This window comes from Bombus flavifrons, chromosome 15 (assembly GCF_040668555.2).
Source record: "Bombus flavifrons isolate JBK064 chromosome 15, iyBomFlav1_principal, whole genome shotgun sequence".
NCBI lineage: Eukaryota > Metazoa > Arthropoda > Insecta > Hymenoptera > Apidae > Bombus > Bombus flavifrons.
This window is the reverse complement of record NC_138456.1, coordinates 6,177,268-6,203,091: the sequence shown is the minus strand read 5'-3', so window position 1 is coordinate 6,203,091 and position 25,824 is coordinate 6,177,268. Positions and strand designations below refer to the sequence as shown.

The 25,824-nt window shown below is 42.1% G+C and overlaps 1 protein-coding gene and 1 long non-coding RNA gene across 3 annotated transcripts in view; one reads left to right on the top strand and one right to left on the bottom strand.

The window, feature by feature from the left end:
* Positions 1 to 25,824, top strand: part of LOC138187478 (protein artichoke) — an 89,213-nt gene that overhangs the window by 60,594 nt on the left and 2,795 nt on the right. For both annotated transcript variants that reach the window (XM_069128309.1, XM_069128310.1), the window contains 2 exons: positions 20,238 to 20,531; positions 21,867 to 24,959. In XM_069128309.1, the coding sequence (XP_068984410.1) occupies positions 20,238 to 20,531; positions 21,867 to 24,959 (3,387 nt within the window). The remainder of the gene's footprint in view (positions 1 to 20,237; positions 20,532 to 21,866; positions 24,960 to 25,824) is intronic.
* Positions 9,332 to 25,824, bottom strand: part of LOC138187479 (uncharacterized) — a 34,796-nt gene continuing 18,303 nt past the window's right edge. The window contains exon 5 of the long non-coding RNA XR_011175178.1: positions 9,332 to 10,347. This is a non-coding gene — a long non-coding RNA (uncharacterized LOC138187479). The remainder of the gene's footprint in view (positions 10,348 to 25,824) is intronic.

Here is a 25,824-nt window from a genome sequence, read left to right as displayed (position 1 = left end):
AGAGAACACCGGCGGGTGTTAAATATTCAAGTCTCATATGCAGTATCTCTTCGCAGTCGGATGTTACATGATACCGGATTCGCGAATCGATACCGTGCTCTGTTTACTAGCCACCTACGCTGCTCGACTGTTGTACCCTGGGCCCTTTTAAACCAAATAGCTTCCAGTAAAATAGTTTTCCCGTTTAAAATGTACAGTGCCAGCCGGAAACGTTTCCAACACTTTTGCGTGCGCGTCAGCGTCGATGATCAGCAAATCGTCAAATAACTTTCAAATTCTCGAACGTTATTAAAACCAAACGAAATTTCGCCGAGTCTTCGAGCTAAATTACTCCAGCGATAAATTGAAATTTCTAGAGTATTCGAACTGTAGAAACTGTAGAAGTAAAGAGGTAAAACTATTTACCTCTATCTAAACATTACACAAAGACACGCGTTCAATTTATTCGAGACGACTTCGTTAACGCGTACTGAATCATGCATCCACTCTTGATCGGCGTGCGATCGAAAAATTGAAAAAAGTCGGCTAAAATTCGCCGGTCGTTTCCTATGGTCGAATTAAAGCTCAATGGCCGGAGTTTCGGCGGGACGAAATCGATTCGGCGCCTCGTGGGGTACTTTTATTCCGCGTAATTCACGGACTTTGACCGTTCGACGACGGTAATGGAGCAACCGATCTCGGCCCGGGGCGATAGCGCATTGTAATCGATAGCGTGCCGGTCCATTCTTTCCATTCCTTCATTACGGAGGAATCCACAAAGGATCCGACGCGTCATTAACATCGAAACAAGACGAGTCTCATGAATAAATTCCACGAGAACGAGCCCCGTCTTTTTCCTCGTGAGCGCGACGCGCTCGCTTGTTAAACGCCTTTGTTAAGGGACTGTCACTTTTCGCAGGCCTGAATACCTTTTGCCTCGCGGCTAGCAAAAACTTCTCTTTTCTACATTCTAAATATCAATTCTCCTTTCTCTGTACGAGTCTTTCTCCCCTCTGGAAATTTCCGCCAGCTTCCGAACCACGAACCTCGATAAGAAAGCTCCAATCTCCTTTCAAAAGCGAAATCCACGAATTTCATAATGAATAGCGTTTAGCGAAAGCGCCGACGGTGTCTAAGCGGCGATTTCTCGCCAACAATACAAGCAATCGCTAGCAGCGTTCGCGGTAATTGCATCTGTTATTCGTAGACACGGCGGCGCCCGAGTGAAAACAGAGGAGGAGATTTCAGGAAAAACGAAAGGAGGGGTCAGGAAGTCTTGTGGAACGTTTTTGCGGCAAGGTGTCGCCCTTTTGTCGTGTCTGCCCCGCCTTTCCACGCCGGAACTCGTTCTTGATGTGCTTATGAATTTTTTAACCGAAATATTTTTCTATTCTCCGCATTTTTCGCGTAATCATGCATTCGATAAAGATTAGAGCTTTTTCGAGTCGTTTCTTGTTCCAAGCACGATGTCTTCAGCACTTTCTTCGGGTTTCATATTTTTTCCTTAAATCTTCGATGTGCAATTTCTTACAGAAAAGTAATCTTTGGTTAATTATTTTTGGAAAAAATAGACATTGAATAGTTGGATATGCCTTGGAAAATTGGTTTAGAGTTATCTCTGCGAAACATCGAACCGTTTCTTGTCCGAAAATTCTTGTCGATAATACCTCTTAAATATTTTCTTCGTTTGATATTTATTCCTTGAACCTCTGATTGCAAATTCCTTTTTAATTGGTCTTTAGTACATTGCTGAGAAGATGGTGAGTCGTTGAATACATCTTGGAGAATTGATCAAGAGCTATTTAAGTGAAAGATTGTACCATGTAAAATATAGTCGTGCGAACAGTGAAGGTAAGATCAAGTAGATTGGATTAGCACAAGTGCATCACGTTCATTAAGTGAATTGAGTGCGTTGATTGCATTGAGAGAGTTGAAGCATTGAGTACATTGAATGTGTTCCATGTGAATCTTTCTGTTTCGTCTCAGAAACAAATTTTTCTTTCCATAAAGTGCCATATATGATATTTTCTAACAATATCGAATAATCTGTGCGTTTATATACTTACGATGTAATGAAAATCGTACAATTCTAATGACACGACGGAGGAATAGAGAACGAAATACGGAAAAAGCAGAAATATCATTACATATCCTCATGACGATACATTTTCTCAGACGCTTGAAATTCGATTCGAGCGCTGTGATCTCGTCTACCATTCGCATCGAATTATCGCTGTCCTACACGGACACTGTCCACAATTCCCATAAATATAAAAAATAAATATCTTCGAGCATGTGGTGTGAAAATCGAACGCAGGATTATGGCCATAACGAAACGCGTTGTATGCTGTATTTTCACGATTTCGTTGGCGTTCCGTAGTTTTTATGGAGCCACATCTTCGGATAGATCAATATTATGGGGCTAGGGGGCATTTCCACGAACGCCAGAAAACGCAAAAATTGTTCTACGATCGACGACGAATCGAGGAAAAGCAGAGTCATTTTAGGAAATCGAACTGAAACGTACACTTTCGCGGGAGAGATGAATTATCCAATCCCATTGTCGTTTTGTCATCTTTTTATCGGAGCATCTTCTCTTCTCAAATCCATTCTTTCGCGGCGATACTTGGTAAAAGATATCAATGGGGATGAGATTAAAAGCTTGTTACAGAATGATCTTCGAATATCTTGGTTGACAGTCGTGAAAATTTATGTGACTGCAGCGCGGACGAATCGAAAGGACGATAAATCACAGGGACGACAAAAAGGAATTACACGATTTTACGTAAATGAATGGACGGAAAGAGAGGAGATTCAACGTCGAATGTAACGGGTGGACGAGCTTTGACGAATTTCATGAGAATATGTGCTTCGTCGAGCCACAATTTACCGTTAACACCGGTTCGGGCATTTCCCACGCGTTCGTTCAATTTATCAGATCGGCCACGAATGTGTTCAATTCATTTATTAAATTCTTCGTGAGTGGCGTTCGACGCGTCGGCACGAGAACATCGTTCCACGAACGTAAATTTCACCTGGTAATGTCATTAACCCTTGTAAAATTAACGTCCATACGCCTAGACGCGTCTGTCTCATCGTTGAGTTTTATCGCCTGTAATTTTTCCAAAAAATTAGAGGAATTTATGTTATACATTTTTAATAACGTCTGGCTATCATCGAGAATGAAGAAACGACGAACGTCGACAATTATCTCTCGATTCTCAGACACTGCACTGTTGGACCTCGGGCACATTTTCGACTATTGTAATTCGGATCCCTCGGGCGCCTTAATACTTTCAAGACGTTGAAGGCTTCCGTGACATTCCGGGAATTCGTGTAATTTCCATTTTTCGAGCAACTGTCGAAATAATCCGCTCAATCCGCCGATCGATCCAAAATATCACGAGACTCTATCCGCATGATTCCTTTGTCAACCAAACATTCCCTCCTCTCGTCGTTTCAGCTACAAAACATAAAACAAGAAGCCGGTAGAAAACCACCCTTAACTGTCTATACTGAAATAAAACTGTTATAAACGTTAAAAGACCTTTAATCCCTTTTCTCGAGTATTTCTCCGTGTTTTCGCAAAACATAGCTGCCTCTATGTTCACATAAACGTTCTCAAACGTTCTCTATGCCTTTGCAGAGCTAAATTTTCCTCACAAAGCAGTATCGGAGAAAAGAAAACGAAGGGCTGATCGTGAGAAGAACGAAGTCGAAGGTGAAAGGAATTAAACGGTCTGGCCTGGCGGCTTCGAATGGCCATAGAAGAAATTGTCGGAGGCGGAGGATCGTCTAGGGCAAAAGGACGAATCGAGGGACTTGAATTCTAATTATAAAAGCGGCGATGATAACATTATGCCTAGCGGATTCCCGATAGCGTCGCGTGGTACGGATTAACGACGCTATGGAAACGGTGTGGCGGGCGAACAGCCAGAGAGACGGTTAATTAAAAATAATATTCTCCGTCTGGTGCGTGCGTGTTCATTGGCCGCCACATAATCGCGGCAGCTGCCGCTTAGTGTCGTGTCACGAACCCATCTACTAAAGTCGACCGAAGTAACTACAGATCGCGTGGAAGGGTACAATTTATTTTGAAAAAAGACTTCAATAGCTGAAGGTCCTTAAACTTGTAAAATAAGCCTGATTAAACGTGGTTAAACAAAACTACCGGCGATGAAATATCTTTGTTTTCAAACGTTTTAGAGTTAAACAAGGCTCATTTGGGAGGGCTCCGGTGATTTACAGGTACTTCTGATTTCAGCTAACTTCCGAAATCTTCAAGCGGCAGCTAATAGAACTTTGGTAGCGCAACTTGAACAGGCAAAGTTGCGAGACTCTTCGAGGAATTCCAGGACGAGTTTCGTACAATTAGAAGACGAGAGGATCGCTAGACGGCGAATAAATTCGCAAACCTTTCGTCTCAGTTTCGCATATCGTCTGCATTCCCTTTGGTAATCCGTTTGCCTCTCGACGCAACGAAATGGCTCGTTAATTTACTGAAACAGCATCGACCCGTGTTCTTTCGTTCTAAATTAAAAGGAGCATCGGTTGCGATACGAAAGCTCGGCCGTTCAACCAGAAATTAGCTTACAGGTGTATCTAATACCGTTCGAGCGATGAAAAATTGAAATGATATTTTCTCGTTTTTCTACAACATCCGATACTGTCAGTTTATTTCGAACCGTAGGAAAACTCGCAAACTCGTTTTTTTCCGTTCCAACCTTTCTCGCCCGCAGCTTTCTCCTTTCTCCTTCTTCAATTGGTTTCTCGCACTGTGTTTGTACTCCCTAGGCTATAGAGCGGCGTCGTACCTCGAGCCTCGGATTAATGAGCGGCGCGAAATTAACGATGCGGTCCTCGAACAACGATCCCTCACCGATCTACTTCCGTCTGAGTCGCTTCGAACCCCAGGAATACGCTGAATAATTAATTTGCTCGCCAGTGAATAAAATTCAGAATCCAGGAAACATAACCTGGATATTTTTTGAATAATAAATCAACATTCTGTGCGATATGCTATTATTATTATACATGTATGCGAATTTTCCACAAGACAAGATTTTTGAAAATTCGAGTAGTGTTCAGTGCCATCGAATAATACGACCGACTGAAGATTATAATGGTAAATGAAAATTCTAAGAATATGAATCTAGTCACGTATTTCGACTTTGAAAAACGTCATCCCTTTAATTTTGTAATTAATTAAGCTGTAACTTTATTTTTTACCACGATACGATTTCATGATTTGAAAAAATACTAGTAACACACCACTATAGTTCTCAGCTTCCACCAACCTATTGTCACCTCTTACAAATCTCCGTAATTCCAATGAAAACTTGGACTTATTCTTATCGTAGCGACTGCTAGATACAAACGTGCAAAGACGAAGGAGAATTTCTTTCAAAAATCAGACGGTCGTTCGGTGGCAAATGGATCGGAATAAGGGTCGACTGGAAGACAAAGTATACGACTGTTTGATCAGCAATACGTAAGAGTTTAGAGCTAAGCGGAATCGTCCGTTTGCCAGGGTGGTTAGCAACAGAAACGCCGTAAAACTGCACGGTGATCGCCACTATTTGGCGTGCGCTCTCGACGATAAATATTTCCCGATTGTTCTAGTGGAGCGTGGAAAAGGCCGCTGCATCTTGTTTACGGCGAACTTCCCCTAATTTATACGGAAACTTCGCCGCGCCACTTTTAAAGCGTCGTCCATTATGATTGCCCGGCAACTTTCACGAAGCAGCTACTAATTTATGCGGCCGGCTATACGTGCCGCGTGCTTCCGTTGAGGCGTTTAACGCTAGTATTGCTTCGGATTCAACCACGTACACGTTCCAATCCTGCGGAAAGTTTAATCTACTTGCTCCCGCGATTTGTACACGATGATGCAAATGTAATGGAACACCAAGTTTTCGTGATCGAGGCAAGAGATAGCGGGACGAGAAATATAGTTAGAAAAATTCCATAAACGTTCTACGTGCGAGTGTACTATCCCGCAAAGTTTTGCGGCGGGTTACTTTCGGGTCGTTCTATATATTCTCCGTTGGAAGTCAAAGATTGTTTGCAGCGCGAGCAGGCAAAATTTCGTCCTCCTCCATCACGAAGAAATTCGACAATCTCTATTCCCTCTTTCCTCCGTAAGCTTCACAGAGAACGTATGCAGATCGTGAGAGCGTGTCAATCCATCTGTCTGCCGTCGCATTACGATTCAACAATCGCAACGGTGAATTTTAATAAAATTCTCTGGTCCCGAGTTAACCTACCTGTTCTCGGTTCGCGCTTCCCTCTGATTTAATAAAACTTTCCGTTTCTTCTTACACCGTTATCCGATCGAATTTTAATCCGTCCACGCTTTGAAATCTCATCGCAGACTCCTCGTATTAGCATTCTACTGTCTACTCGGAACGAAATGAAACTCTGTCAACTATAAACACCGGCCACCGTACCACGGCTAGAAACTAAAATGAGGATTAAACTTCGAGTAATTCGAACCATATATATGTAGTTCGAATATCTCGTGCCTATTCACGAGTCAGTTCCGAAGCTCGTAGATCGATCAGAGGGCTTCTTCGCTCTGTATACTGAAACACAACACAGCCTGTTTCGAGCCGAGCCAGAAGGTTGCCGGATTCACTGGGATAAACAACGAGGTGGCACCGATTAAAACCATGGGGAATCGATTAAACTGTCCACGGGAGGATAAACGATCGTCGGAATTGCATCGGCGCGAGGAACGCACACGGTGCGCGCAACTCCAATACCCTGGCAAGACTTAAAACGGGTTAGGCGTGGATGCGCGCACCCGAATCGATATTCAGTCATTCTTTTATACGTATCCGGTCGCCGCTACACGCGTTTCCTCTGCCTCCTTCTATCGATGTTTCTCCTTGGTCGGCGTCCCCTTTCCTCGCTACGCTTCCTCAGAGCAAGAAGAAGCGGCCCTTCCTATCTCCCGAGCGATATTTCTTTTCAAAGTGCTGAGCTGCTCCGGCTCTTTGTACTACGCCATACTTTAACCCGTCCACGGGGATTCTTTATCCTTCCAGCCGTCTTCCAATCCACCCTTTTCTCCATCCTGACTCGGCCATTCCATCTCCATTGCGTCTCCAAGTCGGAACGAACCGGAACACGAAGAAGAAGAACAAGCGACTGTGAAACGAATTCGACCCCTTCGAAGCTCTGTCCTCCGGATGAAGTCGAATTCCGTTTCTAATAAACGCCAACGGCTCTCGTGTCGCCTAGGCACGCTCGTTTCATCCACCTAATCGGCCGGCTCTTGCTCTTCCACTCGGCCAGATCGATCGACAAGGAAATAGTAAAACGAGAAAAATGTAGAGCGTTGCGTTTCGAACAGAGAAATCCATTTCCCGGCTCGCCAATTTTGTGCCCTTTTTTTACATTTTTAGTTTTAACTATTACTATTTTTAACATACGTACGATAACTCGTTGACGTGTAAAATCTGAAAATATCAGTTTTGATTTTGTCAATCGAGCTCCCGATAATACGCAAAAGTCAATGAACGTGTAAAACTGTACACAATGTGCATAAACTTAATACATCAGCGCACAACTTTTAAAATGACGCTTAAGACTAGAGTCTTTAGACTCCACTCGACAAAAGCTGTCGTGCGTTGTAAAAGAAAGTCACAAGTTTGGTACGACGCGAAACGAAGATCACATCGTAGGATGAAAAGGATTTGCAGGTGATTTGCGTATGGAATATGGAGTATAACGAAGATACCTATCTGAATGGATTAATTAGTCAAACTACGTAGGAGATCTGTGCCGGCCCAGTATATACGTGATCTCTATCCATGTTAATTTCAGGGGATTATCCCTTTTCTTGTAGCATTGTATAATACCATGTAATGAATAGGGAGATGACTTGAATAGAAGTAAATACCTTGACGAACTGTCTGTTCAAAGACAAAATGGATGAACGAAATGGATCTCTTTTTAATAGTAACGAGAATGAGAATCCTAATAGATAACTTTACTTTTCGTGAAAGATCCCTGTACCATTTCGATTGCGTTCATTATAGGTAAACGCATTAGATCTGGAGCTATCAGTCTGTTGTAGACCTCGTATTCCAAGGAATCCGCTAAGTTCATAGCCAATTAGACCACCATCGCTCACGATTACAGGGGAATTTCTGTGTATCGCGAGCGATATCGATCTCCGGGTCTTACCGCAAGGGGATTACCGTGAGTGGAAACCCGAGAGAATTACATTATTATCCAAAACTCCACTAGTCTTGTGAGAACGAACACAGTTTTCTCGCACTTGACCTGCGTAACGCTGAACTCCTAGCAGGAAACCATAATTAATTTTTTTAACTGCAGCCATTCTATCTCCGTCATATTTACAATATTTCGCGTCAATATTTATAAGAAATAATTGGTATAATTCAATTCGATACTCTATACGCGAGATTGTTTATTCATTTAGCAATTGCTAATAATACACGCTATTTGTATTTCCTCCTATTTGTTCGTCATATATTACTGCGAATCGTTTATTAATCGAAATGTAACGTTTCTTCAAAATAAAATCAGTTTGAAACAGGAGGTGGCATCGCCCGTCCGTCTGACAGACATCGGTTGTTCGTCACGAATTGAAAAACTGGTAAATATAACAAAAACGTACCGTCAGCTATTCGCGTATGTATCTTCCACCACCCATTCGTGTTTTATGACTCGCTATTACGTCCCTGTTACAGCGTTCCGTTTTATGCACGCAAGGCCGGGCAATTTCCGTCTGATTTGCCCACGAAAGAAAATGCCTTTAACCGCTTAGTCTCCTTGGCCAAGGCCTCGTAAACTCGAAAAGGCAGCGGAGATAATCAGGAAGACTTGGATCGAGAGATCCCTGGACGGCCGCAAAAATGTTCGATCACTCGGAATATTCTGGACGGTCGACCCGAATCAATGTACCACATGATGATATATAGCCCGAATCCATTCGACATCCTTTAAACTTCTGAGGATTTATCGCGGCAGCTCGATAGTCATAGAATCGTTCTCGGTATTCGGTAATCGGTATTCGCCGGCAGAAACCTGGCAATCAGCACGAATCCTCTCGTGCCCGACTGGTGCTGATTTTTCGGACAGAATGCACTCGGCTCGAACATGCAGCTGCGTGCAGCGTATATCGGCGTTTGATCGATTGCGGTTGTCGCGTTGTTGCCCGCGAATCAATCAGGTTTGCCTTGGTGGTCGCAGTCCTCTAGTTTGCGGAAAGCGGTGGATCATACAGGAACGTGTAAGAATTTATGCATAGGACGTTGTAACGGAAGATCGTGTGTTTTAAAGCAAACTTGTTGGTACATTGTTCCTTCGTAATTTAAAATATTTAGCTCAGCTTAGGGACCTAATACTAAATGTTATTATTATGGGAATGTTTGTATAATACCTTATCGAAGTAAAAATTCTACACTTTATGTAAAGTCTATATGAATAAATCGTAAAGCATGATAGAACTAAAGAAGAACGATGAAATATTCCCCTGTGGCTGGAAAATCTAATTACACGACGTCTCCATCAATCGATTTTTCCCCTTTTCGTTTACAATAGTGACGAAAAAAGTATACAAGATCCTCGATTAAACTTTCTTTGAACACACAGAAAATCACCCTCGAAATATCTGATGTTCCGGACAATCGCGCCATATCATGCTTCTCATCTCAGTCGGAAGAGGGATGGAAGGTGGATCGTCAAACGTATCCAGAAAGATGGTCGAAGGAGGGTCCGAAGTAACTCTCGATTCAGGCGAACTTTAAATCGTCGAAGCGGCGATTGTGCTTCCTGTCCTGCCCCCTCTTCCCTTATCCAAGCGGCCGCCACCCTTAAGTTACTGCACGTGCGACGAGGAGCAGTAAATTCACGAGAGCTATCGCGACCAAAACTATTCCACGTAAGGAAGCTAGAGAGTAGCGCTTCTGGTTAAGCGAAGGGACTGTTCGATGGAACGCTCGTTTGTTCCAAGATCAGCGATTTCCGGAAACGAGACCGAAAAGAGGTTACATATGTGGGCAATACCCGCGGAATCCGTAGGACCGGTCGTTTCCACCCTCGCCTCGACCGTTCGGGAGGACTTTCGTTGATCGACCGCTCCCACTTTCCGCCGGAATATCTGGCATTTGTTTCCGTCCAATTCCCCCATCGCCGCCACTGCCGGAACTCACGCTCCCGGCTTGACGAACGTATTCAATATTCAGCCCTGGAGAATTGTCGCGAGGGTTGTTTGAAGAGGGCTCACTTTTCCGGGACGCGCGCCACACGCCACGGATCGGCCTGTTTGTCGGGGGAAACGACCAACGAATCTTGAATCGCTCGATGGAAGTTTGCGCAAGTTTTCCTGGTATCCTGCAGGAAACGAAAATAGTTAATTAGAAGGACATTCAATAAGGGTAGGGAATGCTTGAATGGAAATTGAGCAGCAGCGTAAGAATTCCATCACTGGCCTAAGAAATTTCGAACAAGAGCGTATATCGTGTTTAGGTTGCCCACAAACCATTCTGATTAATTCCATAAATAAATAAATTGAAATGCCGAAAAAGATGATCGTCTATTAATTTATCTTGGTATTTCGGGTTACGTAAGATATTCTCCCGTAATAAATAAACTTGTGAAATAATATTTAAGGAGCCAATTTCAAAGAGACATTACAAAATGATACAAAGTCCTAGTGTAACAATTAATGTCTAATAAAGTTACCGAAAAATTAGAAACTAGAGGGAATTCTTATTTTTGAATCGGAAAGAGAGGAAGGGCGCGGGACTCCGTCCCTGGGCTCTATCGACACTGGGAATATTCAAATCACGTTTGCACTCGTCCTGGTTTCGCTCATCGAGGTATTCCAAGCCAGTGTTGCGTGGCCTGGCAGAAGAAGCACGGAGAACGCGACTCGGCTAATTCGAGAAACGAAATCCCCCCACGCCTGGGCCATTTCGTTCGACAGCTGTCCGTCGAAATTCAAAAAGACGCTTTGATCGCTGCGATTCAAATACCGCGGCATTGATATAAACGCAGCTGGTACGCGGAAATTCCTGATTCTATGAGAAATCGGATTGTCCAAGATTAAAATGAACCTGAATCAAATAGAACAGTTGAGGAAAGGACAAGAGGAAGTTAAGCAGTTTTATATACACCGACGTGATAATAATCGCTTCGTTCGAATTATAAAAGAGCGACATAGATTTTTTTCGTCTAAGTGCTAACACAACCGTTTAATATTCCTCGCAGCAACTATCAGTTTACGTTGTTTGATCTTGACCCCGCTATATTAGGAAGTAGAAGACAATTTCATGACATGACATTCTATGCAAACATGCATAGAAAGTTTTCAGTGGTCTAATAGGCTGTCCTTGAATTATTGAGAATTTTAAAATCAATGTCCCAATGAGGAAGTTAAAATACTACGATATTTTACATGTTCAGCCTCGCAATAATGATTGGCTGCCTCATTTGCATTAATTGTATAGTTATTAATACTAGCAATGTATATACTTTTATCGATATATTCTGTGTTCCCATAGAATCAAGAAATCGCTATACCGTGCTTAACTATACATATATTTTCCTACATACGACTCCGTGTAACTTTCTATTTTAATGAATTTTCTCCGTAAATGATAAATAATCTGTTTTCAACATCAAGGGAACCTGGTTTAACCGTATTCATCATAGATTATGATTAAAAGACAAATGGAAAGAAACTCAGATACATATTTCATGGATTCCTTTGCACGTGGTGCTTAATGAGGCTTTGAAAACTCCTCAAGTGTTCCCACTCCTTATAGGCCGTTCTATACTTTATCTTGTCTATTAATTCTTTATCTAGAGATATTTTTATCCTCTTATTTTTATGCTTAGCTTTGTATCCGATACTCAGACAAGTCTGTTGATCTTTCGCCCTAGTAATATCCGGAGCACGTGTAAACAGTCGTCGTTAGAAACTTTGAATCGAATTCCAGACCTTACCCTGCCGCACCGCGTTTGAATTAATCGTAAACGCGTGAGCACGCGAAGGGAACGGAACTCACGTATGACCTGAGTGATAGCAGCGACTTCAAAGCTTCAAAATTTCACTCGCTCGCAATTATGCCCGAACTCCAAGCTTGTTACGTAGCGTTTGGGAAACCCACAGACAGATGACACGAGCAGTCCTTCTTGATCAAATTCGGACAACCCGGTTAAATGACCCAGTAGAAAACTTTGTTCGAAAATAACCCCTCGGGTCGTGTGGATCTTTCGACTATAACTCAAACCAAGATTCGAAATCAAAGGAGTACGATATCACGACGTCGCTAAACCCGAGGATCAGAGAGAAGTGGTACAGCAACATCGTTAATCTCTGTTTGCTCGAGTATCGTTCCAGTGAATCGAGAGATCTCCAAAGGCGTTCTCCTAACTATCATAATCTTGACGGCAATTTAGGTCAAGCAGCAGCCGTTGTCGATTCAAGATCTATTCCAATCGAGCCTACTATTCCATACGAATGACTCGAACCAACGGTTATGAGGATCGTTCGAATACACAGTCGGCTTCGATAGATGGTTCGCGCAGATACGAAAAGATTCGTTAGAAGAAGCAGCTCGCGATTTCGAGACAACGACGAAAAACTGTACGACGGAGAAAAGGATCTGTGGCGTTCAAGGAATTCGGAGCGATCTCCGTTAGGATGGGGGGATCGCGAGAAAAGCGAAATTGGGAGGTGGTAATCTTAGCCGTGGCGCGGTTCGAATTCACTTAAACCTCGAGTTTCCGAGATTCTTCGGGAGTCACTTGCCGAGAAAGATCTCTCTGGCGAAGTGAAAACGTTTGAAAGGGGATAGGCGGACGCGAGAACGCGGAAATTGGAAGCTTCTTCCCGGGGCCGACTGAACTTAGCCTTTGCCCTTCTACTACCAGGGAACAAGGTAAACCGGTTAAAAGCCGATGCACGGGTGAGCAATATCCGCGAGAAGTCGATCTCTCTGATCGTGAGTAGCTACTCCCAGGAATCGGACGATCTTTGAACTTTCGATTCGGCCAGGAAAGCGTGGCGGGTAAGTAGAAAGCCTGGACGAACCGAGTAAATGAAACAGCCCAGATCAGGTCAGAATTGATGTGATACTTCTCGAAATCAGATCGGACTGTGAGGTTTCTTTTCAGTTATCGTTCGGTTACACCATTTAATTAATTTTCGATAAAAAATAATATCACTCTTTGAAATCGCGTGGTTTTTTCGATAAGCTATTGATAGAATAACTTCTCTTGATGCTATATCGGAATATACACCGGGTCGAATGAATCGTCCGAACGAAGTTTCCGTCCTTTTAAGCAGCGTATAAACAGAATTTATCACGGTAGGATGATTGGACAGGTAGCCGATATTCCGTATTGCAAGATTTGTAGGCGGATTGTTGGTCGACGAGGCTTCATGTTTACACAGTTCTATTTGTACAATTTATTTTCTGAAGAATATGAATTGTAATTTAATCCGGTGGCACGAATGCGCCAAGCAGCGTACCAGTTATCGTTACTTGAATTAAATACGACCGCGCGTCTGGCGTTGTCCGATCGATTTGACATGCCAGTTTAACTACCGTTTCCAAGTGTTCGATAAATACGCCGCTGTTTAATTATTAATTACTGATTTTAAATCAAAACCTCTGACTACATTTAAATGCTCTCTGCATAAATGAGAAATGCGTTATAACGTATGCCGTAGAACGGTTAACGAATAACGTTTGCAAATCCAAAGGAAATGAGAAAATAATTTCACCGAGTGAAATTTTCAATTTTCTTTATCGCTCCCTCCCTCTTCCTCTTCTTTATCATTCTCTTCGTTCCTTCCATTTATATACTCTCCATTAAAAAAGTATTTTCTTCCCAACGTTATCTATTCTACAGTCTACGTACATCCGTTGAATTTGAATTTGTTCTAACAAAGACATTGACTCTAACAATATTTGCGGTATTAATTTTACTTGAATACGTATTTAAAAAATAACACCATATCTCAACGATATTAAAAAAAGTAAGTAAAAGAATACAAAATACGATTTCCTCTTAAAGATACACTAATATGTTTAATAAATTCACAGCTATCTTGCATAAGTTCTACGAGAAAGTACATTTTTGCTTTCTCCCAATAAATTGGATATATAAAATCTAGGAAATGTACATAGGCCTTTGTGATTGATTGTACACGTCCCTCCTTTTCCCTTGACTTTATCCCAAAGCACATCTCGTCCGATTCACCACATAAAACCCAACATAACGTTCCCTTAAAGACACTTCATCGAGCCGATCCCTATAAAAAATCTCGAAGGGGATCTCGTTGACAAATGCCTGTCATCGGATACATGAGCTATTACGCGTTGAGTCTAACGCATGAGCGGAAGATCCAACCTCGGCAAACCCTGGTCGGATGATTTTCTATTTACCATCGAACGTTGCATAGTGTAACTCTCGGTTATTTTGGAGGTGGTCGATTAAGGCAGAATATCACTTGGGATTCAGGGAACGTTTTCAATTTAAACATTAATCTTCGTACGATTGGCTGGCGAGTGATGCTCGAGAATCCCCCGAAGCTACCGCCGTTTCTTAAGCGTCTCCCGATCGACTCCGAAGCTTGTCCCTTCCACGTGAATACATCTTTGATCGTCCCACCAATTCCTCCGTTCGTGGCTGAATATCGTGTTGATACTGGCTGATATAACACGCAAGAATAGTGTAGGAAGAATTTTCGAAGGAAATTCTATTTTATGATCCAATTAAGATAATATCATTCGACATGTTTGATTTAAGCCATTAAGAGCTGAAGTTTGCAATTCTTTTAGTCAATTTCCATTACTAAACTTTATCGAATTTATATTGCACTTCAACTATATTGCGCTAAAAGGAATTTGAACAATTTGCTTGATATTTATTTCGTTAGTTACTATCTTCTTGACTCGAGGAACTTGAACTATCTTGTATTATTATTACGTCAAAATATTTCTTTCAAATTACAGAAATTCTTTTTGTAGCTCTGATTCCTGTTTGGAATTTCTGTAATCTATGGAGGCAAGAGAAATACAAGAAGATGGCGTGGTGGAACCCCTTTCCAAATATTGGACATACATCAAATGATTTTTTGTGAAGCAGAGTTTTCGAGAGGAACATAAACGACGAGCGACTCGTGGCGGGCATATATTTAAACAGCTGAAAGCGTTTCCAAATTTCTCGCTCGCGCCAGTACCAATTTGAGGCTTTTTCTCAGCATCATGCCGATTCGAAATCCAACGTTTGAAGTTTCGAAACAATTCGGTTCGTTCCGCTTTCACAGTTGTGTGCCTCGTCGGAACCGCTCGAACAATACCGCGCTATAAAACAATACTTTTATCTCATATTTGCTTTGTGCGGTCGCAATCAACGCCGCGAATGAGGTTGAACGACGAGGGAAAAGAAAAAACAAGAAAACACGGAGAACGAGATGGGGAAAAGAAAAAATAAAAGGAATATACGGCAACCCGAACGAAGTGGAGTTGAATCGAACGCGACGAAGACGCGTTCGTCGCGTCGTCGTGAAAAACGAGACGGTTTTTATTTAGAATGGTCGAGACAGCGGTACCAAGTTGCCCGTTTGCGAGAACTCTGCTCGGCCGAACGCGTTTTAACTTCCGCTTTTTTACAGATTCATGACCTCCCCGAATGTTTCTGCCGTTCTATCACGGTTGCACGGTAAAACGCGCCGCAGAATCTAAATTCCAGAGGACCAGGCCAGAAAGCGTCATTTTTTTCCATAGCCACAGCTCGACGCGAGACCAGCTGTTTTAACAGCTGCTTCAAAATTCTGTTTGCAGCTTCGTTTTGTATATTCGACTGGACTAAAGGAAACTAGATTTTCCGATTGTTAAGCTGTGTGCATTTTATTTTATACAAGGGGGCAAATTTATAATCTCTTTAGTATATAGAATGCTTAGAATCGTAAGAACAACATTGCAAACCATTATCTCGAGGATTTTGCAACTTGAAGTATCGCGTAGTTTATGTACTTAATTATAACTATTTTAACTTATTCTAATTCCGTCTAATCTCTTGTGAGAAGAACGCAATTTACTTCATCTCCTAACAGGCCGCTCCTTTTCTATTCCAATATTCTGCAAGGACTTCTTTCAATACAATTTTTTAATGTATCAATGACAAATTTTCTAAATCGCAGAGATAATTATAAAATTCTTCTAATCCCTCTATAATTCACGATATATTTACTTCGCTAATTTTTATCACTTATTCTATTTATTTATTGAAGCACATCTACATTGATTAGTTCAAGTTAAATCTCTATGTATCAATTGTTGCAATAACATAAGAAAAACTTAGAATTTTTTTAATTCAACAATAAATTGCAATCGGTAAATAGGACGTAGAAAACGAAAAGACGAAAAATTAAACGCTGTTAAGAAACATCGGTTACAACTAGAGTCCCTTATGTCAGCAGTAAATTACGATCTCACAAGAAAATACACACGCCTGGTCGCACTTTTTGACGGGAATAGCACGAGTTGCTCGTAAAAAATTACACGTTACCCTTTGTGGCAAGTTTTCGCCGTTACTGATGCGGCCGATGATGTTGAAACGGGGTCGTCGGAACAGAGAATGCTATAAGAGAACGAGGTTGGCGGTGTGGCCCACTCGTGGTAAGTAAAAACGCGGCCTTTACGCAAGGGAGCGTCGTCACGCGGCTTTTATGGGATTACAAGCGCGACGTAGTAGTACGTCCCACGGTGGAACAAGAACTTCTCTTCGACAAAGTAATACTCCAAGGCAGACAGGAATTCGCGATGTTATTACCGGTACCGGAAATGGAAGTAACGTGTCCGTGCTAATAGGCGTCCGCTGACATGAACGATCACCCACGACTCGCCTGTCTTCCATCAGATGTTCCAAGTACACGACGAGTTATGATCCGGTTCGTACCAGTGCATCGATCATCGTTTTCCTGCAGCTCGCGTTGATCAGAGCAGAAATTCAGTCTAGGTCCTGCATGAAACTTACAAGAACCTAAAAGGATGACAAAATTTTTATACCGGTTCTTGAAATTGAATATCGAGAACAATGTAATAGGAAAAGGGAAGCGTCGAAAAAGTTTCCCAGATCTTCGCGATAATTTACCAACTAATGATTGGTGAATTTATAACTTACATTTTTTCTTCTTTAAATGATCAAAGTCTTTTCTGAGTTTCTGATTTGCGGGGTGAAATCTTCTGACGTATACATGTATTATCCATTATCTAAGCGAAAAGTTTACTGTCGAACCATCAGTGACCAACACTGCACTTAACGCGTGAAGATTTTCCTTCCCAGTGAGTTCTAATTGAAAGTTCGAAACAATTTGAACCCGCATAAACTTACAAATTGACAAGTTTAGCTTATAAACCTCCGATAAGTTTGGAGTTTAAGGAGGCAATAAGTTAAATGCTGATGCGGTATCTGACAAGTTTACATCTTAAAGTGCCGTCCAGTTAGTTTACCTAGCTATCAGTTCGTAGTAAATTTAAATCGCATTTAAATTACTTCAAGTGATTAAGAACTTTTGTTTCTCTTCGATTTGGACCCTGTTTCCATCAAGTTTGCCTGCCGCGCCGCATTAGGAAATTCGTGAAACAGAGTTTCTCCGGTCTTTTTGCAGAGTCAGGAAACTGAATGTTCGTTATAACGCAAGAAGCATAATTTCCTGGCAATATAGAGGCAAGTGCCGGTGCGGGATCTCTTTTTCACGATATGCACGCCGAGTTTTCGACACGGTGCTAACCCCTAACCACTCAGCGCGTTAAATGGCCTACCCGTGTTCCGCCGAGGTTCGTGCGGTCGAAACACAAAAAGCGCGGGAAACCATTCGCAGTTGCAGCTGCATAAAAACGGGAACCGCTTATTTCGCGGTTTGGGAAGCGGTCTGTATTTTGTAATTTCCTTCGTTGCAATTCCACTACGAAATAACGGTAACAGTAACGAGAACACGAATACGTTCCTTGCACTTCTAATTGTAAACGGCGATCCTTTATTGATATTAATGATAAAAGTACGTTTTACAAACATACTGTATTCAATTGCAAATTGAGATATTGCGTTAATCTTAAATAGGTTAAACCAGTAAATAAAATAATACGCGGTTTATTGTACGATCCATCCATTTTCCATTTCTTTTCTATATTCCAGAAGATTTCCCGACATCTTCAGGTACATGATTGCACCTGTCGTTCGCTTACAGGTCCCAGACATGATCCATGCACCAGATGCGACGGAATGAGCCTCGGATCCGCGGTCTACGCAGTTGGCATGCATAATTCCACGATTGTTATTACAGGAAATCGCTGTATTCAGAATGTGTCTCGCACGGAAACTCGCGTATCCCGACTGCGTGGCACGCCGGAAGATTGCTATTTATGTGATACATTAACGGCGCACAAGCGATTTATAACGGGCAAATCGGGCAACGAAAGACAGAAATTATTTAATCGAGAGAGGCTCACATAGGAACAAACTTTGCTTAGCACAATGATCGATGAGAAAGTGACGGATGGTGAATGATGATGGAAAAGTATCAAGAATTAAGAGCGACCGAATCGAGAGTGGAACTTCTGTAACAACATAGTAATTAAGAAGTATTAATTACATTTATACTGTTATGTTATTATTATTGCTATATAATTGCAGTTATACAGTTATATTAATTACCTCGTCTATATTCGTATTTCGTTCATACGAACAAGATAAAGAGGATAGAAGGTAGATACACCATTTTTCACGACTGAGCTAGAGCTTCTAAACCATCTATTAATAGCACTTTTTTAATAATTTTGAAAGTTTCGGGAAATTCGCAATTGATATCAGAAAATCTAAACGATTCCATCGTTAATTGAATAATGTTTCTACCTTGGAATCATTGAATTCTGAGAATTGTCTAACATATTCGAATTATAATATTTGTACAACTGTATGTACGATCGTTCATCGTTATAGTAAGCTACATTGCCTGTTTATAATACATAGTAGTTTATTATTCTATTAAATCTTTCAAGTAAATGTTAATTCTGCAGTAAATACATGTAGAAAGGAAGAGAACTGAGAACAACACGATAAATGAATCGTGTGTTTCCGCTATATGAAAGCCGGACGCCACACAGACGGGAACTCATTAGAAATCATCGACAACATCGCTGCGGGTGACTATTTAAATGATTCTCTTGATAGAACGTTTCCTTGCAAAATTATTAACAACGGATCGAGCCCAGCGGAAACGCGTGTTAAGATACCGCGGCTATATTCATTCTCTCTCTCTCTTTCTCTCTCTTTCTCTCTCTTTCTCTGTCCCTTTCCATCCCCTTTCGATTCTGACAATCCACCCTACATTAGCTAATTAGCGTTTAATTAGTAGAAGCAGCAACACGACGCGCTGGATAAAAATCATTAGCCTGCTCCGCTATAATTATCCGCTTTTTGATTCACCTTTATCCTGTCGTCTGACAGGCACCTTGTTTCGCTTTATAAATCTTCTTTCTTTCTACCTATATTTTCCGAAACTTTTGAATCTTCTGCGTGGTTGAAGCTGGAGATTGGAGATTTCTTCTTCGAAAAAGCTCGCAAATTATCAAGAAACGACGAGTACGGGGATTCGTTGTTAGCATCGTTTTAACGCCAAGTAAATAACAAGAAAGACGTGCGTACGGTTCGCTGATCCACTAGCGAAGATGTGCAATTTCCGAAAATGTCAACGAGAGTAGATAAGGAGTGACGTTATCATTAAGCTAACAAGAAGATTATTAAATCGCAGCCGCGTTGCGCAGGAGACATTCAGGCTCGTAATAATTAAAAGACAGAACACGAAGACATCGTAATGGTAGTTCCTCTTCTCGACTCTTCTTAATATTTTCCAGTCTGATGACGATGTCGAAGACAGATAAGAACGGAGAGGAAAAAAAATACCGTGAAAGAGGCAGAGACGGTACTCTTATTATCGGACTGGTTCATTATCGTTCGGAACGCTGCATCGATCGCGATAATTGACGATATACAGGCTACTCCAAAGGTCTTCGCTTCTAAAGAAATTTTCTCTTTTTCGCAGATATTCTTTAGGACTTTAGAATACCTTCTTCCAATCACAATCAACCCGAGGCCTATTTTAAACTCTTTTTAAAGCTATTTTAATCACAACGCCGAAACCATGAAAAAGTAAATTGAAAGAGAGCAATCTGAACAATTTTCTCTGCATTGTATCGTTTCAGGAAGATCGTCCACCAGCGGAGAAGCTCACAGCGACGCGATGTCGAGATCTCAAGAGCGACGAAGAAGACTTTCCAACGTCCCAACGCGAGGCGTCCTCAGGCTGATTCTCCAGCTTCTACTGATCCAGAATTTTGCGTCAACGGGAACTACCGGCCAGATAGCTGAGTGCCCGCCTCCTGAAACAATTCCCGGTTGTCCCTGTTACAATTTCGAGGATGGGCTTTTCCTGGAATGCGCCGGAGCCACCGAGGAGACTCTCAGGAGCACTCTCTTAAGCGTTCTGAGCGCGTCCGGTGAGTACACTGGCTGAGAACCTAATGCAAACGCCATGAACTGTCGTCACGGGGCTCTATGCCGAAGAACATGGGAAAGGGTAATACAAGTTCCGTCGGAGAAACTTTTTTGATATTGTCCGCCTCGCTGTTCAATTTTCATTTGCTAACAAAACGGGCTGCATCGAAACACGTCGCCAACACGCTGCGAGAGATTGTTATTATAATCAAGATAACAATGTAACCAATTTGTCGGGGGCGGGCGCGAGCCCTGTATAGCGGATCAATTAGGGTTTAATGGGCCACTACGCCGCGGCGACAGCGCGTAAACGTTTCGAGTTCTTGACGAGGTCACGTACCGGCTGATTCAATAACGATGCTATCGAAGCAACAAATGTTTCTTTCGTAGAATCGTAATGTTTACATTTTTGGAGCTCCATTAACCGGTTAGCTGTTGCGACCTCTTTGAAAAGTGTGTATCTAAAATATGTCGCAAAAAAGTAAGCGATGACGAGTATACTCGTCAGACAAACATAGAATTAAGTTGTAATGGAATGAATGTTTTCATATGAATGTGTCATAACACAAAATATTGCCATCTCTTCATTGACGAGTATAGTCCTCAAAAACAGCTAGCTAGTTAATACGTCGAGCACCTGCTACAAATTCACCGTGTTTCCTGAGGGATAGAAATTTGCAGTCGCCGTGGGTCATCGAACGATAATGACGTAAATGGTTCATAATAATTCTGTTTTGTTCTCAACACAGCCGATATTATTTTACAAACTATTAGTAAACTGCAAAATTGAAACCATTAACTAATGCGGGTCATAACAATGGAAAATATGATGCAGAAGCAATTAAACTGTTTCTTGTGCCGTGATTAAATCAGCTGGTAACTTTTGTCGTACATATACGTATAGTTCATTAAGCAGAGACGAATCAGACTATTGAAATGTCAAAATTTCAAGAAATTTTAGTTATTACATTACTATGTTATCTGCATAGTAAAACAATTTAATAATCAGAAAAAGTTTCTAAAAAGAAGCAATTAGGCAAACGTTCAGCCAGTTAAATTGCTGCTATTGAATCACGCTGTAAAGTCAGTCAGTGCCCCGATTCTAATGCGCCAGTATCTTGTTTCGAAGTAAAATATTATCGTACGATCGCACGTAGCAAAAAGGTAACATAATAACAGCGTAGTAATAAGAACAACATCTTCAAACGATGTCATTATCCTTTACTCTCTCTATAAACTGCGAACGAACATTCGGCCGACCAATGCTGTTAAATCTAAATTCCGCGTTATCGCGACTTAATAAAATTAATGGCGGTGCCTTTTACGACCGTTTCCAGGAACAGGCACGATGGTACAGTCGTTGAGCGTTTATGAGTTGGACAAAACCGTAGAGGAACTGAAGGACGGCTGCTTCCCGCCTGGTTCTCAGATCAGGCATCTCCAAATATCGCATTCGTCCCTTCGAGAAATCAGCGAGGGTGCATTTACAAATCTAAAAGACAGTTTAGAATCCTTGGCCCTACTTTCAAGCCGTTTGCTCCACGTGCCGCAGAAATCATTGGCTGACCTTCGTAAACTAGCAGCCTTGAATCTTGAAGGCAATTTGATACAAGACCTGTCATCCTATTGCTTTTATGGATTAAAACTAATGAAGCTGACTCTAAAGGGCAATCAAATATCGAAAATCTCGGAATACGCGTTTGCAGGGCTAGAAGACAGTCTCAGTGATCTGGATCTAACGGAAAACAAGCTAAAGCTGTTTCCCATGGCGCCATTAAGAAGGTTAGAGAGCCTCGCCTCTCTGAGACTCGCTTGGAACGAAATATCCGAGCTACCAGACGACGGCTACAGTCTATTAAGCGCGCTGTTGATCCTAGACTTAAGTAGCAACAACTTCGAGAAACTGTCCGAGGATTGCCTGCGATCGTGTCCAATTTTACACACTCTATCCTTCTATTACAATTCCATAGAAACTATCCACAAAGACGCATTTATTTCGCTCAAGGAACTCGAATCGATTGACCTGAGCTATAATAAGATTGTGTTTCTCGACGTGGCGACGTTCAAGGGGAACGAAAGATTACGCAACATCGAGCTGAGCAATAATCACATCCACTACATCGGCGGAGTGTTCGCCAGGTTGCCCGAATTACGTGAGCTTTACCTAGCGGAGAATAATATTCTAGAAATCCCCGGTGACGCGTTTATCGGCAGCGTGAGCCTGGCGGTTGTCTACCTTCAGCAGAACGCCATCAGAAGAATCGATGGCAGGGGTCTTACCAGTCTGACCCAATTGGCCCAATTGCATCTGAGCAACAACTACATCGAAAAGGTGCCGCTGGAATTCCTCGAACACTGCGAGAACCTTTCCTCGCTGTCTCTCGACGGTAACAAGATCCATGAGCTTCAACCGGGCACTTTCTTAAAATTACATCAACTGAGGGAGTTACGGTTGCAGGACAATAACATCACCGAGGTGAAACGGGGTGTTTTTTCGCCCCTTCCATCGTTACTCGAGCTCCACTTACAGAACAACGCAATCACCGACATGGAAACAGGCGCGTTGAGGACCTTGCACAGTCTTCAACACGTCAATCTGCAAGGTAATCAGCTCACCGTACTGGGAGACGTGTTCCAGTTATCCGCTTCGGAATCCACGTCCGGCGGAAGTTCACTGGTCTCCATTCAATTGGATAGTAACGGCCTGGCCGTGTTGCACAACGATTCTTTGCGTGGCCAAGCATCGGTTAGGATCATGTGGCTCGGTCATAACAAATTGACACACCTGCAGGCGCCGCTGTTTAGGGATTTGCTGCTGGTCGAGAGACTCTACTTGACCAATAACTCGATATCCAGGATAGAGGACGGCGCCTTTCAGCCCATGCAAGCTTTAAAATTCCTTGAACTGAGCATGAACAAACTCAGTCATATTACAGCACGAACGTTCTCCGAATTGCATGAACTAGAAGAATTGTATCTTCAGGACAACGGTCTTAGGCGATTGGATCCGTACGCTCTGACAGCTTTGAAGAAGCTGAAAGTCCTAGATCTGGCGAACAATCATCTAACTGTCCTTCACGACGCCATCTTTCAAGAAGATTTACCGATCAGAACGTTGAATTTGAAGAACTGTTCTATTATAAGTATAGAGAGCGGAGCTTTCAGAGGACTTAATAATTTATCCGACTTAAATCTCGACGACAATCACCTTACGGCTCCTGCCTTGTTTAACCTACACATCTCAGGCCTTCGAACTCTAGCCGCATCTGGGAATAACTTCAGCCAAATCTCAGAACACAGCTTGAACGGCCTGCCATCTCTACAGGAATTGTATGTCGATAGAGCAGAGATCTCTCAGTTACCGGAGATCATCTTCGTATTAAATCGAAACCTGGCCCGGTTACACTTAAACAAAAACAACCTACGGAATCTACCTCCGGGCATCTTCGACAGACTCGTGTCTCTTAGAGAGATTAAATTGGATCACAATCGGTTCCAGGACATTCCGTATTCGGCCTTGGCCAATGCCTTGAATCTCGAGATCCTCACGCTATCCAATAACGAGATCGTGAACGTGGACGTGGCCAGTTTCGCCAGCCTCAAACACCTGAGGGAATTGGACCTCAGCCACAATCGAATCGAGACAATGTCCGGCTTTGCCACGGCCAACCTATCCTGTCTCACCTCCGTAGACCTCAGTCATAACCATCTAAATGCTCTTCCTGCAAATTTCTTTGCTCATTCTTCGTCACTTCGCAAGGTGGATCTTTCTGAGAATAAATTCAGACAAATTCCAGCTGTAGCGTTATCCGGCCAGAATCTTCCTATGCTAACTTGGTTGAATTTGACTAGGAATCCCTTGAATAGGATTCATGTTCTCCCTTCAGAAGCTAAATACCCATTTCTTCAAGAAGTGCACATATCAGGCACGAATCTCAGCATAGTAACGTCGCAAGATTTCGAGGCATTCCCTGCTCTATTGCATTTGTATTTGAGCCAGAATTGCATATCGAGGGTGTCACCAGGGGCATTTAGAAGTTTGCCTAACCTCTTAACTCTACATCTGGGAACCAACAACTTGGACATTTTGCCGAAAGAGAGGCTACAAGGAATGGAGCATCTAAGGATCCTGAATCTGACCCACAATCTACTGAAAGAGTTGGACGAGTTCCCGGAGGACTTGAAGTCCTTGCAGATATTGGACCTCTCGTACAATCAGATCAGTATTGTGGGCAAGGTGACGTTCAAGAATTTGGTCAGCCTGGTGGAGCTGCATCTTTATGGCAATTGGATCAACGCCATCTCCAGCGAAGCGTTCAGACCGCTCAAGAAGCTACGATTGCTGGATCTCAGTAGAAATTACTTGGAAAACCTACCGTTGAATGCGTTCAGGCCTCTCGAGACGCAGATTCGGAGTCTACGCGCCGAAGGTAATGTAATGATCGGAGATAGTTCGTTTCAGATTATTTCATCCAATAGTTTGAATTACATTTCGAGCTAACGTATATACATGGGTTAAAAAATTGTGCAAAAATTATGCTTAAGAAAATAAGAGAAAAATGTGAAGAAAAAGAATCCGAGAAAGAGTTAACGCAGTATCAATATTTCATTTGCTCGCATAACTTCTGTTGAACGAGCGACCAGCTAAACGCAGAGAGAATAATTCTATACGCTATCGATCCAAATAGAGTTACTAGTGTTAGAAATCCAATCATATCGCTGGTCACGTACAATCGCCTCGAATCGATACTCAACATCTGAACAATCAAACACACTCTACTATTCTCTCTCATCCTCTCTTCTCAAGTCTGCAAACTGGTCCCTTACGGTATAATGTCTGTCGTCTACCTTCCCTAATCCTGCTCTGTTTCGACTATCAAAGATTTTCAAATTTAATCGGCACACAATTGTGCAACACAGTTCTGTTCACGTGCTGTCTTCAATCAATGCTTTCATAGTTCTCCGTCAAACTTGCTCTGTTATGATCTTGTTCGTGTCTCTATCATGTGATTATACTATACTATAAATTCTATATTCACAAAGCAAACTTTCTTTATATTTACAAAATGTCAAAAACACGAAAATAATATCAATTCGTGTGATATCATCTATGAATGGAATAAAACATAAAAGTAAAGCACAGACAATTTGCTTTAACATACAACTGCTCACCAAAGTATCCAGTCCAGTCAGATATTCAATGTATTTGATCTAAAATTATCAAACTGAAAGAAATAGATTTTTGCTCTATTCTATGGTCTTATTGTATTTCTTTTATCAACTGCAATTCCTAAC